At 32.9% G+C, this 20,088-nt stretch overlaps 1 protein-coding gene across 5 annotated transcripts; it reads right to left on the bottom strand.

Annotated features, from left to right (window-relative positions):
• Window positions 1-135: 135 nt before the first annotated feature.
• On the bottom strand, window positions 136-19,945 carry LOC111417051 (uncharacterized). Of its 5 annotated transcripts, none has more exons than XM_071201086.1 (7): window positions 19,525-19,945; window positions 7,541-7,728; window positions 2,134-2,771; window positions 1,773-2,083; window positions 1,281-1,494; window positions 827-1,132; window positions 136-775 (listed from the first exon to the last, which is right to left on the bottom strand). In XM_071201086.1, exons 1-7 carry the CDS (start codon window positions 19,801-19,803, stop codon window positions 237-239), a joined length of 2,475 nt encoding a protein of 824 aa, XP_071057187.1. In that variant the 5' UTR covers window positions 19,804-19,945; the 3' UTR covers window positions 136-236. The 5 variants fall into 5 exon arrangements, with proteins under 5 accessions (XP_071057187.1, XP_022904981.2, XP_022904983.2 ...); XM_023049213.2 differs by lacking the exon at window positions 19,525-19,945 and adding an exon at window positions 13,515-14,163; XM_023049215.2 differs by lacking the exon at window positions 19,525-19,945 and adding an exon at window positions 8,029-8,110.
• Between the last annotated feature and the right edge of the window lie 143 nt (window positions 19,946-20,088).

Below are 20,088 nucleotides of genomic sequence, written 5' to 3' on the forward strand. Positions count from 1 at the left end.
GAAACTTGGCTAATAAAAAGTAATATACCGGGCGATTCAAATATATTATTTATTTTATTTGGCATAATTTTTTCTTATTTGAGTTTTAAAGTTAATTTTATGGTTTTTCTTATTGTTGTAATAAATAATAAATAGTTTAAGAAATTAATTTTTTGTTTTATTTTTAAATAAATAAATACATATACCTTATAAATAAATCACTTTGAGTATTATCACACTAAATCAATTTTTTTTGTTCACGATTTCTTTTCCGCACCAACATTTCTCCATTTCGTTGAATATTTATTTAAACCTTGCACGTTTTTCCCCATGCTATTTGCGATACTATTTAGTTGCGCGTTACTAAAATTATTTTTAACATCCTCCTTGGTTGGAATTTTATTTTGCATCGACGTTGTTGTCGTCGTTTCGGAATATGTCGTTTTCCATTCGCCCTCTTCGTTGCGTATTTTCACTTGATACTCAAACGGTTTATTAATATTTTTATTTTCCGCCTTATTTTCTAAATTAGAGATAGGAATTGCGTTGGGAAACAATTTTTGTTCATAATAATTAAAAATTAAGCGAGTAAAAGTTAATGAGTGGTCACTAATTTTAGTTGTACAACAAAAAATTGGTAACCAAACGTTTCCAATTGCGTTTCTATTGGTGTTTGGGTGCTGAAACATGTTGAATAAATGTTCCATTATTTTTTCTAGGGTTAGTTTCCGGTCTTTGGGGAGATTCTCAAGATGAGTTTCGACGAGCCTTTTTCTTTGATCCGAGGTAAGTCTTTCTAAAAATTGTCTTATTTATTTATTTATTTAAACAGATAATTTTAATTTACCGTAATTGTCGCAATAATCCAAAAATATTTCTTCGGGGACTAATTTATCGTTTAATTCTTTTAGAATCTTTAACAATATTATCGCTAAATCCAACGGCTCCATCTTGCTTATATCTGGGTTTTTTTTGGAAATCCTCCTTTTAAATTTATTCATGTACTCTTTACTCGAAGAGGTTATGTAGAGATCTTTCGTACCTACTTTTCCTTCTAAAACCTTTAAAATATCGCAAACCACCCACGGGATCGATTCATTTTCGCGCTTCGGCAAAGATTCGAACGGATAATCATAAAAAGGATTATCATTAACTAAAATAAAAAGATATTAATGAATTTAAATTTTTAGGTTAAGTTTATGTCAAAATTTAAAAATAACACCAACTTCGAAATAAAAAAATTACTAAATAAAATTTATGTCAAATTTTGACATAAACATAACCTAAACGTCAAAATTAACCTTTTTTCGATTCCGATCCAAACGAGCTTAAACTCCAACTGCTCCCAAATAAAGCTTCCTTAGATTCGGTCTTTTTAAGCCCGAAAATTCCACCAACAAACGAAGCCATCGTATTTTTGGTTGTTCCTTCTTCCGAAAATTGCCGTTCGATTACTTTTTCTTCCGGAACCATCGCTAAATCCTCTTTAATCTTAGTTTCTTCGCCCCTAAATTCCTTTTAAAATAAATTAGGATCGAATCAAACCAATTTAACAAAATAAATTATTTATATTCCTTTGGTATGTATGAATAAATAAATAAAGACACAAAAAGTGAGTTTATCTAATCTAAATAGAAAGAAGCGTACTCAAGAAAACATGCTTTTTAACATAAATCACATTATTTAACATTTTTTTTTTTTGGTATAACGATGGCACATAAATGCTTCACACAACGTGTTAAGTTAATTTCCACATGCACAATTTGCACAAAACGAACAACGCGCTAACTCACGGATGAAGTTAATTGTTGCAAATCCATTTTGTACGAGACGAAAATCATTTCCACCACTTTATTCGCCAACAAACTAAAATTAACCGCGTTGTAACCCGGATCGGGGTTTTTATCTTGTTGGTACCAAATTAAAGAGGGGCCCCAAACGATCGCTAAACTTTGTAGGGTCATTTTGTTGTAGGAGCTGTTTGATTCGATTTTTAATAAATGCTCGATTAATTCTTTTAGGTTCTCTTTAAAAGGGGATTCGATTTCGTTTATTGTTTCGATTACTTGGGTTGAGCGTTCGTTTGGGCTAAGCTTTGTGTTTTCTAAAAAATTTAAAATTTTAATTCAAATTATTTATTTATTTATATCTTACCCATGATTTTATTTAGCTTCTCAAAATCTTTATGGGGCAAAACTGGGTCGACCAATTCTCTATAAAATAATTTTAAAGTTCCGGTTAAAACTTCGACGTCTTTGACGTGTTTATCCAAAATTTTGATGTTATTCTCGTCGATTTGTAGCCTAATTTTTTGTATAACAGCCATATTCCCGGAAATCCTATAAATGTACTCCGTTTTGATGTTATCTTCTTGCTCGATTAAAGCCATGATTTTTTTGACAAAGGGAGGAACGGCGTTTCCTTCAAAACGATCCCTCAAAACGGGTAATTTATTCCCGAAAACATTTTCGTTCTTTAATATACCCTTTTTTTCTAATAAATGTTTATCGGAACGACGCCTCAAGAATTTGCGCAAAAAGTTTCGGCTGTCGGCCAAAATCGAGTCTTGATTTCGAATGGGATTTTTAAAAACGACGGTTCTAATTCCGTCTTTCGTTTTGTAGGTGATTTGGTGTTTTTCGATTTCTACTTTTCCTTCGACCATTTCCGTCCTGAGTAGGCAATCGTTGCTGAAAAATTGGATTTGGTGCTCTCCGATTTCGATCTTTCCATTGTCAACTTTTAGTTTTGTGTTGTTGTCACCTTTTAATTTGTATGGTCCTTTTGTGAAACTGAAATAAAAAAAAATTTGTTTTAAATTTAATATTTAAAGAAATATTTGGCTAGATATATAAATATATAGATAGTAAAATTAAAGTGGAATATATAATCTGGTCCTTGATACATAATATACATATACATAGTAATTTTGGCCAACTCAAGCTAAAGTTTTTGCTATAAACTTCTGCGCCGTTTTGGACCTAAAAAAGGAAGCAGAAAGGTGCATCGATAAATATTTTCAATTATAAAAGGGCGGGTGACCTTAGAGATTTTTGATAGTACCTGGTTGTATCTATGGTTGAAGTTAAATATCTAGGAGTAATCCTAGATAAAACCCTCTCATGGAATAGATATTTGCAGGGAGTTTTACACAAAGCTAGACTATCCTTGTGGAATTGTCGTAGACTTTGTAGAAAAAATTAGGGTTTTGCCCCTAAAAGACTGTACTGACTCTATGTAACTGTGGTTAGAGCTAGAAATCCTTCTTAAGAAAGGTGTGAAGAACTCTGTTTAATGCTGTAAAAGAACTTTAAAAACACTGAGTTATGATAATAGAGCTTCTCTGATCGGGATGTCCCAGGTCACTTTGGGGTTGCTAGCAATGAAGCGGCAGATGAGGTAACACGAGAGAATTGAAATGTGGACTGAAATTATTGTGGACCAGTTCTTCTAGAATGAGACATACTAAGTTGTTTATTAACATTGACACTGTCAAAAACCCGGGAATATATTAGTACTTGCTCGTAGTAGCTTTACAAAAAATTGTGTCACTGAGGCACTGCCTCGGTCGCAAGCGACCTCGGCTATAAATAGAGAACGATAAACTTTTTTTAAAGTTCTATTTTTGAGGTTAATATAAATATATCTACTTCGTTGAATATCAAAATATCCAAAATCAGTTATTTTTGAATACACTCTCTGATCAGTGCGGAGAAAGCTTGACTAAACAGGTCTTCTTTTATTATATTTATTCCTTTTATTAGAAATCGTGTGTCAAACTTAATAATTCTTTCAACCTTAACTCAATCAAATTAATTTTTTTTTTTCAAAATATATATTATAATATATTATAATTATATTATATTATTATTTATTATATACTATATTTATTTTTTCCTCCCATGTCTAAGAAAATATATTACTGAGCCACCGCTTCGGCCCCGCAAGTGATCTCGTCTGTAAATGCAGAACGATACACTTTTTTAAAATTCTCTTTTTGGGATTAATTATAAATATAGTAACTTGTCTGAACATCAAAAATTCTAAAATTAGTTGCTTTTGAACGATGGGTTTGATATTTTGTCATTCATGACTGACAAAAAGTGTTAATGAGCCACTGCCTCGGCCGCAAGCGACCTCGGGTTTTTGAGGTTAATAAAAATATATCTACTTGGTTAAATATCAAAGTATTCAAAATGAGTTATTTCTTGAGATTGGCTTTCTTTTTTCCATCCATATCTAAGAAAATATATAATTGAGCCACTGCCTCGGCCGCAAGCGACCTCGGCTATAAATACAGAATGATACACTATTCTAAAGTTCCTTTTTTGAGGTTAATAGAAATATATCTACATGGTTAAGTATCAAAGTGTCCAAAATCAGTTATTTCTTGAGGTTGGCTTTCTTTTTTCCGTCCATATCTAAGAAAATATATAATTGAGCCACTGCCTCAGCCGCAAGCAACATCGGCTATAAATATAGAATGATACAGTTTTTTACAGTTCTCTTTTTAGAATTAATTAGAAATACAGTAACTTGTTTGAGCATCAAAAGGTCTAAAATTGGTTCTTTTTAGACGATACCTTTGATATTTTGTCATTCATGACTAAGAAAAAGTGTTAATGAGCTACTGCCTCGGCCGCAAGCGACCTCGGCTATAGATACAAAACGATAAACTTTTTCAATGTTCTCTTTTTGGAATGAATAAAAAATATATCCACTTAGCTAAGCATCAAAGATTCTAAAATCAGTTGTTTTTGGATGATGGGTTTGATATTTTGTCATTCATAACTGAGAAAAGTATCAATGAGCTACTGCCTCGGCCGCAAGCGACCTCGGCTATTAATATAAAACGATACACTTTTTTAAAGTTCTCTTTTTAAGGTTATTAAAAATATACCTACATGGTTAAGTATCCAAGTGTCCAAAATCAGTTATTTTTTGAGATTGGCTTTCTTTTTCCGCCCATATCTAAGAAAATATATAATTGAGCCACTGCCTCGGCCGCTAGCGACCTCGGCTATAAATACAGAATAATACAATTTTTTATAGTTCTCTTTTTAGGATTAATTAGAAATACAACTACTTATCTGAGCATCAAAAATTTTAAAATCAGTTCTTTTTGGACGATACCTTTGATATTTTGTCATTCATGACTAAGAAAAAGTGTTAATAAGCCACTGCCTCGGCCGCAAGCGACCTCAATTATAAATACAGAACAATAAACTTTTCCAAAGTTCTCTTTTTGAAATGAATAAAAATATATCCACATAGCTGAGCATCAAAGATTCTAAAATCAGTTGTTTTTGAATGATGGCTTTGATATTTTGTCATTCATGACTAAAAAAAAGTGTCAATGAGCTACTGCCTCGGCCGCAAGCGACTTCGGCTATAAATATAAAACGATACACTTTTTTAAAGTTCTCTTTTTGAGGTTAACAGAAATATATCTACATGGTTAAGTATCAAAGTATCCAAAATCAGTTATTCCTTGAAGTTAGCTTTCTTTTTTCCGCCCATATTTAAAAAAATATATAATTGAGCCACTGCCTCGGTCGCAAGCGACTTCGGCTATAAATACAAAATAATACAGTTTTTTACAGTTCCCTTTTTAGGATTAATTAGAAATACAGTCACTTGTCTAAGCATCAAAAGTTCTAAAATTAGTTCTTTTTGGACGATACCTTTGATATTTTGTCATTCATGACTAAGAAAAAGTCTTAATGAGCCACTGCCTCGGCCGCAAGCGACCTCGGCTATAAATACAGAACGATAAAGTTTTTCACAGTTCTCTTTTTGGAATGAATAAAAATATATCCACTTAGCTAAGCATCAAAAAGTCTAAAATCAATTGCTTTTGGACGATGGCTTTGATATTTTATCATTCATGATTGAGAAAAAATGTCAATGAGCTACTGCCTCGGCCGCAAGCGACCTCGGCTATTAATATAGAACAATACACTTTTTTAAAGTTCTCTTCTTGAGGTTAACAGAAGTATATTTACTTGGTTAAATATCAAAGTGTTAAAAAACAGTTATTTCTTGAGATTGACTTTCTTTTTTCCGCCCATATCTAGGAAAATATACAATTGAGCCACTGCCTCGGCCGCAAGCGACCTCGGCTATAAATACAGAATGATACAGTTTTTTACAGTTTTCTTTTTAGGATTAATTAAAAATAAAATTACTTGTCTGAGCATCAAAAGTTCTAAAATCAGTTCTTTCTGAACGATAACTTTGATATTCTGTCATTCACGACTGAGGAAAAATGTTAATGAGCCACTGCCTCGGCCGCAAGCGACCTCGGCTATAAATACAGAACGATACACTTTATCAAAGTTCTCTTTTTGGAATGAATACAAATATATCCACTTAGCTGAGCATCAAAGATTCTAAAATCAGTTGTTATTGGATGATGGCTTTAATATTTTGTCATTCATGACTGAGAAAAAGTGTTAATGAGCTACTGCCTCGGCCGCAAGCGACCTCGGCTATGAATATAAAATGATACACTTTTTTAAAGTTCTCTCTTTGAGGTTATTAGAAATATATCTACATGATTAAATATCAAAGTATCCAAAATCAGTTATTTTTTGAGATTGACTTTCTTTTTTCTCCCATATCTAAGAAAATATATAATTGAACCACTGCCTCGGCCGCAAGCGACCTCGGCTATAAATACAGAATGATACAGTTTTTTATAAATACAGTCACTTGTCTGAGCATGAAAAGTTCTAAAATTAGTTCTTTTTGGACGATACTTTTGATATTTTGTCATTCATGACTAAGAAAAAGTGTTAATAAGCTACTGCCTCGGCCGCAAGCGACCTCGGCTATAAATATAAAACGACACACTTTCTTTAAAATTCTCTTTTTAAGGTTAATACAAATATATCTACTTTGTTGAGTAACTAAAGTTTCCAAAATCAGCTATTTTTAGATGGTGGCTTTAATATTTTAGAATTTATGTATAAAAAAAGTGTTACTGAGCCACTGCCTCGGCCGCAAGCGACCTCGGCTGTAAATTGAAAACGATACATTTTTTTAAAGTTCTTTTTTTGGAATTAATAGCAGAGAACTAGATTCTGCTTCCAGAAGACTATATACTGCTGGTAAACAACTTAATAGTGCAGATAGAAGACTTGATATTACTAGTAGACGGTGCCAAAAGCCTAGAGTACTCGTAAAGAGCTAAATACTTCTGGTAAGAGACCATATGTTCCTGTCAGAAGACTATACTGCATGCAAAAGACTAGATATTGCTGGTAAAAGACCAAATAGTACTACCAGAACTCTAAATATTGTTGGCAGAAGATCAAATATTTCTGCCAGAAGACTATAACACTCGTAAAGAGCTAGATACTTCTCGATATACTCCTTCCAAAAGACTATACTGCATGCAAAGGACTACATATTGCTTGTAAAAGACCAAATCCTCTTGCCAGAAATAACCACTGATAGAATTCACACTGTTGTTACCAATTTTTCATCGTTCTCAGATATTATATATACCTTTTTATTTTATCTTATCTCATCCTTCGATAAAAAAAATTCAACATACCCTTTAATACTATTCGTAGTTTCATGAATAGTTTGAGCGTATTCCTTCCTATTCGAGCTCGATTCGCTTCTCCTTAACTCAACCCCACCGATGCCATCATCAGGAATCGCCGGGAATTTCGCTGGTTTAGGCCTCGTCGGTGAATTGGAATGTTTTTGGTCGAATTCCGTGCATTTATCAAGAATCTCCTGCAATAAAAAACCAACTTAATTAATATAAAATAATTAAATTAACCTTTTTTTAACCTCAACGCCCAAAATTGATCTCATTCTATTATGTAAATACAAATAAAAAAAATTTCTTATCGTTTACTCATTGAAAACTCGAACGAAACTAACAGTTATTTTTTTCATATTGTGTTTTGAACGTTTCGATAACGAGAATATCTACGTTACGTAGAGATAAGAAACAAAGCCCACCGTTTTTCTCGTTTATTTTGTTTTTTTTTTAAATTTTATTTAGTAATAATAATAATAAATAAAACGTACCATTATGTATTATAATTTTTAATCATAGATTTTAAAATAAACCAAACGAGAAATGAACTAAACCGATTCTATTCAACAACAAAAACATAATAATTGTTTCATCCTAAATATCTCCCTCTCTCCATCTCTGTTTCTCTCGATTTTTAAACCGCAGCTTCCTTCGAAACCAATTGAATCATCGCGCGTTATATCGACGGAGTAAATAAAAAAAAAACGTTTGTGAATGAAATTATTATTGTAATGATTTGTTCATTTTGCTAAGTGACTCAAAAATGCGTGGCATTCCGATAAAATTAGACTTAAACAATTATTTCAAAACCGTTTTTCTTTATCTATAAACGTGTTGAAAGAAAAATACAGTAAAAACTCGAATAATAACGGGGAAATTAATTTTACGTGTGAGTACACAAAAACGAAACTTTTCTTCGTTATCAATGCAATATCATTGCCGAGGCAGCTATGCTGTTGAGGCAAGAGTGCAATTTATTTAAAAAAAGGAAGTTTTTTTCATTATAAAGGTGATATCATTGCCGAGGCAGCTATGCTGCTGAGGCAAGAGCGCAATTTATGTAAAAAAAGGAATTTTTTTCATTATAAAAGTGATATCATTGCCGAGGCAGCTATGCTGCTGAGGCAAGAGCGCAATTTATGTAAAAAAAGGAATTTTTTTCATTATAAAAGTGATATCATTGCCGAGGCAACTATGCTGCTGAGGCAAGAGCGCAATTTATTTAAAAAAAGGAAGTTTTTTTTCATTATAAAGGTGATATCATTGCCGAGGCAGCTATGCTGCTGAGGCAAGTTCAAAATTTAAATAATTGAAATTATTTAGGAAGTTTTCTTCATTACAAATATATCATATAATTGCCGAAGCAGCTTAGCTGCTGAGGCAGGAGTGCGCGAATACACAAAACCGAAAGTTTTCTGTCCTACATATATAGTATATAATTGCCTCAGCAGCTGAGCTGCTGAGGCAAGAGCGTAACTACTTAAGATATAATTTAAGAAATTTTCTTCATTATAAATATATCATATAATTGCCGAAGCAGCTTAGCTGCTGAGGCAGGAGTGCAAGAATACACAAAACCGGAAGTTTTCTGTCCTACAAATATATTATATAATTGCCGAAGCAGCTAAGCTGCTGAGGCAGGAGCGTAACTACTTAAGAAATAATTTAGAAAGTTTTCTTCATTACAAATATATTATATAATTGCCGAAGCAGCTTAGCTGCTGAGGCAGGAGTGCGCGTATACACAAAACCAGAAGTTTTCTGTCTTACACATGTATTATATAATTGCCGAAACAACTAAACTGCTGAGGCAGGAGTGCGCGACTACATAAAATCGGAAGTAAAAATCGAAAAAAAAAGTAAAAATAATACAGAAATATTATAAACATATTATAATATAATTGCTGAGGCAAGAGCGTACGTTTATAATGAAGAAAACTTTCGTTTTTAAAATAAATTGCGCTCTTGCCTCAGCAACGTAGTTGCTTCAACAATTATGTGATATATTTATAATAAAGAAAATTTTTGGTTTTGTGTACTCGCAGTTCTGCCTCAGCAGCTTAACTGCTTCGGCGATTATGTGATATATTTATAATAAAGATAACTTCCGATTTTATGTACTCGCACACTTCTGCCTCAGCAGCTCAGCTGCTTCGGCAATTATATGATATATTTATATTGAATAAAATTTCTTAAATTATTCAATAGTTACGCTGTTGCCTCGGCAGCTTAACTGCTTCGGCGATTATGTGATATATTTATAATAAAAATAACTTCCGATTTTATGTACTCGCACACTTCTGCCTCAGCAGCTCAGCTGCTTCGGCAATTATATGATATATTTATATTGAATAAAATTTCCTAAATTATTCAATAGTTACGCTGTTGCCTCGGCAGCTTAGCTGCCTCGGTTATTACATTTATAACAAAGACAACATCAATTTTTTCAGTAGACGTGCTCCTGCCTCAGCAGCTTAGCTGCTGAGGCAATTATATGATACGTTTATAATAACAAAAACATTCGTTTTTGAATTAAATTGCGCTCTTGCCTCAGCAGCTTAGCTGCTTCGGCAATTCTATAATATATTTATAATAAAAAAAAATTCTGATATGTGTACGTGCGCACTTCTGCCTCAGCAGCTACGCTGCTTCGGAAATTATTTTATATACTTATAATAAAGAAAACTTCCGTTTTTTTAAATAAATTGCGCTCTTGCCTCAGCAGCATAGCTACCTCGGCAAATATTATTACATTTATAACGAAGAAAACTTCTTTTTTTTTTTTAAATAAATTACGCTCGTGCCTCAGCAGCTTAGCTGCTTCGGCAATTTTTCATATAAGGTACTTTTGGCTATAACGGACACTCCCTTCCCCGTATTAGTCCGTTATATCAAAGCTTTTTTACTATATTATAAATTCTTTCATTTAATTTATTAATTTATTTTTCCTATTAACGTTATTATTTTTTAACACGGAACTATACATTTCTCGTTTACTTACGTTTTGTACGTAAGTCGATTAAAACGAGTCATTTGTATGAATTTATTAAATTTATTATGAAAGACACGTTTCGCGGCCGCGTCATCGTCACTCCGGTGACGTTCGTTATTATTCACGCGGACAGGAAATGTTTTTTAACATTACTTTATCGCTAAAACGGGGCAATCAAAAGAAAACCACACGCGGATAACTTATTTCTTTATAAACAATTTCTTTAGAAGTATTATAAAATTTTATAAAAAATAATTTTTATTTATAAAATCGTTTAATTTATGAAAAATCCTTTGAAATGAGTACAAACACGATGGGGTTATCTTTAAAAATAGAAAAGTTAACCTAAATAACCTAAAATAACTTAGGCGCCATCTTGAAAATTATTTTATAACCTAAACCCATAAAGTTTGATGTGATTTTACATCTTATACGATTTTATTAATAATTTTTTTTTATATAATTAGATTATCATTAGGAATAAAAAAATAACCTAAAAAGTCAAGGCGCCATCTTGAAAATTTGATATAAAATAAACTCATCGGGTTTAATTAATGTCATTTTATAAATAACTCAATTTTATTAATATTTTTTTTATATGAGATTTTCTTCATAAATAAAAAAGATAACCTAAAATAACGTAGCCGCCATTTTGAAAATTCGTTGTAACAGAAGCACATCGAGTTTGACATCGTTTCAAACGATTTTTTGTGTTCTATTCGATTTTATTAATAAAAACTTTCTACACTGTAGGATTATCGTTAAAAATAAAAAAGATAACCTAAAAAATCTAGGCGCCATCTCGAAATTTTCTTTAAAAATAATTTTATCGAGTTTGGTGTCATTTTAAAGCAATTTTTATTTTATAATCGATTCGCTATAACAAAAGTTTTCGAAAAAATAAAAGAAAATCTAAATTAATCACGTCGCCATCTTGAAAATTACGTCATAAGATAAAAATATCGAATTTGATGTTCAATATATGAAAAAAATCGTTTAAAATGAATATAAACATGATGAGGTTATTATTAAAAATAAAAAAGATAACCTAAAAAACCTAGGCGCCATCTTGAAATTTTCTTTAAAAATAATTTTATCGAGTTTGGTGTCATTTTAAAGCAATTTTTATTTTGTAATCGATTCTCTATAAAAAAAGTTTTCGAAAAAATAAAAGAAAATCTAAATTAATCACGTCGCCATCTTGAAAATTACGTCATAAGATAAAAATATCAAATTTGATGTTCAATATATGAAAAAATCGTTTAAAATGAGTATAAACATGGTGAGGTTATTATTAAAAATAAAAAAGATAACCTAAAAAAATCTAGGCGCCATCTTGAAATTTTCTTTAAAAATAATTTTATCGAGTTTGGTGTCATTTTAAAGCAATTTTTATTTTGTAATCGATTCCCTATAAAAAAAAATTTTCGAAAAAAAAATCTAAATCAATTACGTCGCCATCTTGAAAATTACGTCATAAGATAAAAATATTGAATTTGATGTTCAATATATGAAAAAAATCGTTTAAAATGAGTATAAACATGGTGAGGTTATTATTAAAAATAAAAAAGATAACCTAAAAAAACCTAGGCGCCATCTTGAAATTTTCTTTAAAAATATTTTTATCGAGTTTTTTGTCATTTTAAAGCAATTTTTATTTTGTAATCGATTCCCTATAAAAAAAGTTTTCGAAAAAATAAAAGAAAATCTAAATTAATCACGTCGCCATCTTGAAAATTACGTCATAAGATAAAAATATCGAATTTAATGTTTAATATATGAAAAAAATCGTTTAAAATGAGTATAAATAAACATGGCGAGGTTATTATTAAAAATAAAAAAGATAACCTAAAAAACCTAGGCGCCATCTTGAAATTTTCTTTAAAAATAATTTTATCGAGTTTGGTGTCATTTTAAAGCAATTTTTATTTTATAATCGATTCTCTATAAAAAAAGTTTTCGAAAAAATAAAAGAAAACTTAAATTAATCACGTCGCCATCTTGAAAATTACGTCATAAGATAAAAATATCGAATTTGATGTTCAATATATGAAAAAAAATCGTTTAAAATGAATATAAATATGGTGAGGTTACTATTAAAAATAAAAAAGATAACCTAAAAAAACCTAGGCGCCATCTTGAAATTTTCTTTAAAAATTATTTGATCGAGTTTGGTGTCATTTTAAAACAATTTTTATTTTATAATCGATTCTCTATAAAAAAAAAATTTTAAAAAACGAAAATCTAAATTAATCACGTCGCCATCTTGAAAATTACTTTCTAAGAAGAAAAAATCGAATTTGATGTTCAATATGTGAAAAAAATCGTTTAAAATGAATATAAATATGGTAAGGTTATTATTAAAAATAAAAAAGATAACCTAAAAAACGTAGGCGCCATCTTGAAATTTTCTTTAAAAATAATATTATCGAGTTTGGTGTCATTTTAAAGCAATTTTTATTTTGTAATCGATTCTGTATAAAAATTTTCGAAAAAAAAAAAGGAAAATCTAAATCAATGACGTCGCCATTTTGAAAATTACTTTGTAAGAAAAAAAATATCGATTTTGATGTTCAATATATGATAAAAATCGTTTAAAATGAGTATAAACATGATGAGGTTATTATTAAAAATAAAAAAGATAACCTAAAAAACCTAGGCGCCATCTTGAAATTTTCTTTAAAAATATTTTTATCGAGTTTGGTGTCATTTTAAAGCATTTTTGATTTCCTACGTGATTTTATTAATGAAAATTATTTCGTATCATGGGTATATATATAATTGTAGAAAAAAGATAACATAAAAATCCTAGCCGCCATCTTGAAAGTTCGTTTAAGATGGATTATTTTAAAATATGTTTAGAAGAAATTAAAAAAGTGTTCGTAGTCATTTTAGAATGTTCAGAAATTTTTGGTCATCATTGTATTCAATTGAAATATACAGTGATGAGCAAAAATTGAAGTATCTCAAAAAAAATTTTTTTACCTCTTCAAATTCATCTTCTTCCTCGCTACTATACCACAAATTGGTAATCCAGTGAAGAACATCTTTGGTTAAATAAAACTCGACTTTTTCGACTTTAACCGGACGTTTATTAAATTCCTGTTCGACGCATTCTTGAAAAACGGTCGAAACCGGTCGTTCTTCCGCGAAATTAATTTTACAATCGGCCGAACTTTGCCCGGAACCGCTCGACGTGCACTCCCAAAGCCGAACGTAAACACTTTTCGAATTATTCGAATCTTTGTGCATACTAATCTCCTTATTTTCTTGTTTCGAACACAACAACAACGAAAACTCCGACGAGTTCGGTCGAAAATACCGCGACGGCTCGTAATTTTCCGTACGAAAACGCAACTCCTCCAACCAACAAGTTAAACTATCGGGAATTTCCTCCGATTTAAACATTTGACTCGACTTTATCGTCTTGTTTTATTTTCTTTATCTTTTTTTTTATCTTTATTTGCTTTGATTCGATTCTTTTTGAGTCACTATTTTATTTCTTTTTTTTTTTTTTTAATACGAAATAAATGAATAACTCGCGAGAAGGAAGCGAAGAATACAACAACGCGATGTTGACTACTCAAAAAACTCAAACGCACTCAAACAAACGTGTGTCTTTGCTTGAGCACGAGCCGTCGCTTAACTGACCGCGTTAATTGGTTCAATTAATTTTATATGAAAGAACTCCGTCAAAGAGCAAAGTTGAACGTGCTTTGGTTAACCTCGCTTTCGAATTTCATTCAAATACTTAACTTACACAAATTTATATTTATTATTCTTAGTCTGCTTTAAAAAGCGAATTATTATTTATTTAATAAAGCGCCCTCTAGAGGATATTATTTTTTATATATTTAGAATCATTTAAAATCATTAATTTGATATTTTTAAAATGGTATCAATATTTAACACAGTCCGATTAATAAACAATCCACTTTTCGATTGAAAGAGTCACTTAAAAAAAACCACCCTCAACATAAAGGTAACAAACTTGTAAAACACTCTATCTGCCGCTTGCAAACATTTTTAGTAAGTGCGCGGCAAAATTATCGCTGTCACGGACTTGCCGCTGTTGATGTAATGTTTGCCGAGGTCGCTTGCGGCCGAGGCAATAGAGCATATGCTCAGCAATCCTGGGTTGCTTTGAAATTCATTGAAATGCTTCGATTGGAAGCAACTTTTGCTTCATGAGGCAGACTCATACATTTGTTTTTTGATTTATTTATTTATGTTATTGTTAGAACAAGGAATTATGATTGTTGCTCACTCCGCCGAGGTCGCTTGCGGGCGAGGCGTTACAATGAATTCCACATCAACATAAAACTGGTGAACAGGTATTGTACTGCCTCGGCTGCAAGCAACCTTGACATATAAGTTACATTTTATTGTTTGCCGAGGTCGCTTGCGGCCGAGGCAATAGAGCATGTGCTCAGTAATCTTATATTGTTATGAAATTCATTGAAATACCTCGATTAGAAGCGACTTTTCCTTCATGAGGCAGACTCATACATTTGTTTTTTGATTTATTTATTTATGCTATTGTTAGAGCAAGAAATTATGATTGTTCCTCACTCCGCCGAGGTCGCTTGCGGGCGAGGCGTTACAATGAATTCCACATCAACATAAAACTGGTGAAAATGTATTGTACTGCCTCGGCTGCAAGCAACCTTGACATGTAAGTTACAATTTATTGTTTGCCGAGGTCGCTTGCGGCCGAGGCAATAGAGCATGTGCTCAACAATATTGGGTTGCTTTGAAATTCATTGAAATGCTTCGATTCGAAGCGACTTTTGCTTCATGAGGCAGACTCATACACTTGTATTTTGGTTTATTTATTTATGTTATTGTTAGAGCAAGGATTTATGATTGTTCCTCACTCCGCCGAGGTCGCTTGCGGGCGAGGCGTTATAATGAATTCCAGATCAACATAAAACTGGTGAAAATGTATTGTACTGCCTCGGCTACAAGTAACCTTGACATATAACTTACATTGTAATGTTTGCCGAGGTCGCTTGCGGCCGAGGCAATAGAGCATGTGCTCAGTAATCTTATATTGTTATGAAATTCATTGAAATACCTCGATTAGAAGCGACTTTTCCTTCATGAGGCAGACTCATACATTTGTTTTTTGATTTATTTATTTATGCTATTGTTAGAGCAAAAAATTATGATTGTTTTTCACTCCGCCGAGGTCGCTTGCGGGCGAGGCGTTACAATGAATTCCACATCAACATAAAACTGGTGAAAATGTATTGTACTGCCTCGGCTGCAAGCAACCTTAACATGTAAGTTACAATTTATTGTTTGCCGAGGTCGCTTGCGGCCGAGGCAATAGAGCATGTGCTCAGTAATCTAATATTGTTATGAAATTCATTAAAATACTTCGATTAGAAGCGACTTTTGCTTCATGAGACAGACTCATACATTTGTTTTTTGATTTATTTATTTATGTTATTGTTAGAAAAATTATGATTGTTTTTCACTCCGCCGAGGTCGCTTGCGGGCGAGGCGTTACAATGAATTCCACATCAACATAAAACTGGTGAAAATGTATTGTATTGCCTCGGCTACAAGTAACTTTGACATATAACTTACATTGTAATGTTTGCCGAGGTCGCTTGCGGCCGAGGCAATAGAGCATGTGCTCAGTAATCTTACATGGTTATGAAATTCATTGAAATACCTCGCTTAGAAGCAACTTTTGCTTCATGAGGCAGACTCATACATTTGTTTTTTGATTTATTTATTTATGTTATTGTTAGAGCAAAAAATTATGATTGTTTTTCACTCCGCCGAGGTCGCTTGCGGGCGAGGCGTTACAATGAATTTCACATCAACATAAAACTGGTGAAAATGTATTGTATTGCCTCGGCTACAAGTAACCTTGACATATAACTTACATTGTAATGTTTGCCGAGGTCGCTTGCGGCCGAGGCAATAGAGCATGTGCTCAGTAATCTTATATGGTTATGAAATTCATTGCAATACCTCGCTTAGAGGCAACTTTTGCTTCATGAGGCAGACTCATACATTTGTTTTTTGATTTATTTATTTATGTTATTGTTAGAAAAATTATGATTGTTTTTCACTCCGCCGAGGTCGCTTGCGGGCGAGGCGTTACAATGAATTCCACATCAACATAAAACTGGTGAAAATGTATTGTATTGCCTCGGCTACAAGTAACTTTGACATATAACTTACATTGTAATGTTTGCCGAGGTCGCTTGCGGCCGAGGCAATAGAGCATGTGCTCAGTAATCTTACATGGTTATGAAATTCATTGAAATACCTCGATTAGAAGCAACTTTTGCTTCATGAGGCAGACTCATACATTTGTTTTTTGATTTATTTATTTATGCTATTGTTAGAGCAAAAAATTATGATTGTTCCTCACTCCGCCGAGGTCGCTTGCGGGCGAGGCGTTACAATGAATTCCACATCAACATAAAACTGGTGAAAATGTATTGTACTGCCTCGGCTACAAGTAACCTTGACATATAACTTACATTTTATTGTTTGCCGAGGTCGCTTGCGGCCGAGGCAATAGAGCATGTGCTCAGTAATCTTATATGGTTATGAAATTCATTGAAATACCTCGCTTAGAAGCAACTTTTGCTTCATGAGGCAGACTCATACATTTGTTTTTTGATTTATTTATTTATGTTATTGTTAGAAAAATTATGATTGTTTTTCACTCCGCCGAGGTCGCTTGCGGGCGAGGCGTTACAATGAATTCCACATCAACATAAAACTGGTGAAAATGTATTGTATTGCCTCGGCTACAAGTAACCTTGACATATAACTTACATCTTATTGTTCGCCGAGGTCGCTTGCGGCCGAGGCAATAGAGTATGTGTTCAGTAATCTTATATTATTATGAAATTCATTAAAATACCTGGATTAGAAGCGACTTTTCCTTCATGAGGTAGACTCATACATTTGTTTTTTGATTTATTTATTTATGTTATTGTTAAAGCAAAAAATTATGATTGTTTTTCACTCCGCCGAGGTCGCTTGCGGGCGAGGCGTTACAATGAATTCCACATCAACATAAAACTGGTGAAAATGTATTGTACTGCCTCGGCTGCAAGCAACCTTGACATGTAAGTTACAATTTATTGTTTGCCGAGGTCGCTTGCGGCCGAGGCAATAGAGCATGTGCTCAACAATCTTGGGTTGCTTTGAAATTCATTAAAATGCTTCGATTCGAAGCGACTTTTGCTTCATGAGGCAGACTTATACACTTGTATTTTGGTTTATTTATTTATGTTATTGTTAGAGCAAGGATTTATGATTGTTCCTCACTCCGCCGAGGTCGCTTGCGGGCGAGGCATTACAATGAATTCCACATCAACATAAAACTGGTGAACATGTATTGTATTGCCTCGGCTGTAAATAACCTTGACATGTAACTTACAATTTTTGTTTGCCGAGGTTGCTTGTGGCTGAAGCAATAGAGCATGTGCTTAGTTATCTTAGGTTGTTTTGAAATTCATTCTAACGCCTCGCCCGCAAGCGACCTCGGCGGAGTGAGGTAAAATCATACTTTCTTGCTCTAATAACATAAATAAATAAAAAAAACCTGCGATACATGATTTTACTTCATTACGCTGAGGTCGCTTGCGGGCGAGGCATTACAATGAATTTCAAAACAACCTAAGGTTACTGAGCATATAGTCTATTGCCTCGGCCGCAAGCGACCTCGGCAAATATTAAGTCAATAGATACATGATTTAACTTCTTTACGCCGAGGTTCCTTGCGGGCGAAGCGTTGCAATGAATTTCACAACAACCCAAGATTACTAAGCATATGCTCTATTGCCTCGGCCGCAAGCGACCTCGGCAAATATTAAATCATGAGATACATGATTTTACGACATGACGCCGAGGTCGCTTGCGGGCGAGGCGTGACGATGAATTTCAAAACAACACAAGACTGTTGAGGATATGCTCTATTGCCTCGGCCGCAAGCGACCTCGGCAAATATTAAATCAATAAATACATGATTTAACTTCCTTACGCCGAGGTCCGTTGCGGGCGAAGCGTTACAATGAATTTCAAAACAACCCAAGATTATTAAGCATATTCTCTATTGCCTCGGCCGCAAGCGACCTCGGCAAATATTAATGCAAAAGATACATGATTTTACTTCATTACGACAAGGTCCTTTACGGGCAATTTATGACGATGAATTTCAAAACAACACAAGATTCTTGAGGACATGCTCTATTGCCTCGGCCGCAAGCGACCTCGGCAAATATTAAATCAGAAGATATATAATTTTACTTCATTACACCGAAGTCGCTTGTGGGCGAAGAGTGACGATGAATTTCAAAACAACCTAAGATTGCCGAGCACATGCTCTATTGCCTCGGCCGCAAGCGGCCTCGGCATAATATAATAAAATCATGTATCTCTTGGTTTAATGTTTTCCGAGCTCGCTTGCAAGCCTCAGTATAATGTGGCAAAACCACACATTCCTTAAAATTCTCTTCTAATACTTGAATTTAAAAAAGACAAAACCACCTCGAGGCAATGTACTAATCAGCTTCTGAATCTAATATGAGACTACAATATGTAATACAGTCACTACTGTCACTAAAAGTGTGAAGCTAGACTTCACCATCTAAACAACAACGTCCAAATTATTGCAAACTTCACTGTTTTGCCTACTACTACTACTACAACTATTAAAATGACAGGAAGTAGGGGACTTTAATCATTAATATTAATTAAAACACTCATTAATCCTTAATCAAAACAATTTTTGATGAATTATTAATCAAATTTTCTCAAATCATTTCAAAAATGAACCTAATTTTAAAATATAAATATTTTTTTTATTAACCTCAAAATAATGACATTAATAATTTCGAAATTTCCCCCTAACGCCATCTTTTAGTTAAAAGCGCAACTTTAAACACCAACCTAACCTCAACTAACCATAAAAAAAGATATATTTTAAAATTAATTTAATTTATACATAATCGCTTACCGTGGCACGATGTTTCTTAATTAACTCCTCGATTCGCTGTTGATCGGAAAGATTTTTCCTTCTTATACAAACACTTTTACTTTTCTTGAGGTTACCCCACCGTTTCGAAGGCGGTTTTTCCTCGATAACAAAACTGGCGATATCATCCATCGATCTCGAACGGCGATTTTCACTGTTATGAAGCCTTCTTTGCTTCCGATATTGCTCGTTTGTCCGCAAAATCGACGTTAAATCAACCCGATTATACGCGTTTTGGACAGAAGTTGATTTCGAATTCATTGTAAGTTACTTGTAAACACGTCACGTTAAATCCAATAGTACACAATAAATATTGCAACAACGATAAAGTTTATCCGCCCTTTATCGTTGCTTTTAATCTTATCGCGTTTTCTTTTTGATAAAAAATGTTTAAAATTGTTGCAAGTTTTCGTGATTAGTGGCGCCATCTAACTGACGTATTCGTTGGTTCGCCATCTATTATCTCAATTTGTAATTAAATTTAGTTTAGTTTATTTTGATTTAATTAATTAATTAATTACAAAATCATTTATGATAATTAAAAAT

Source organism: Onthophagus taurus, unplaced genomic scaffold, assembly GCF_036711975.1.
Source record: "Onthophagus taurus isolate NC unplaced genomic scaffold, IU_Otau_3.0 ScKx7SY_16, whole genome shotgun sequence".
In the NCBI taxonomy this organism is placed as follows: Eukaryota; Metazoa; Arthropoda; class Insecta; order Coleoptera; family Scarabaeidae; genus Onthophagus; species Onthophagus taurus.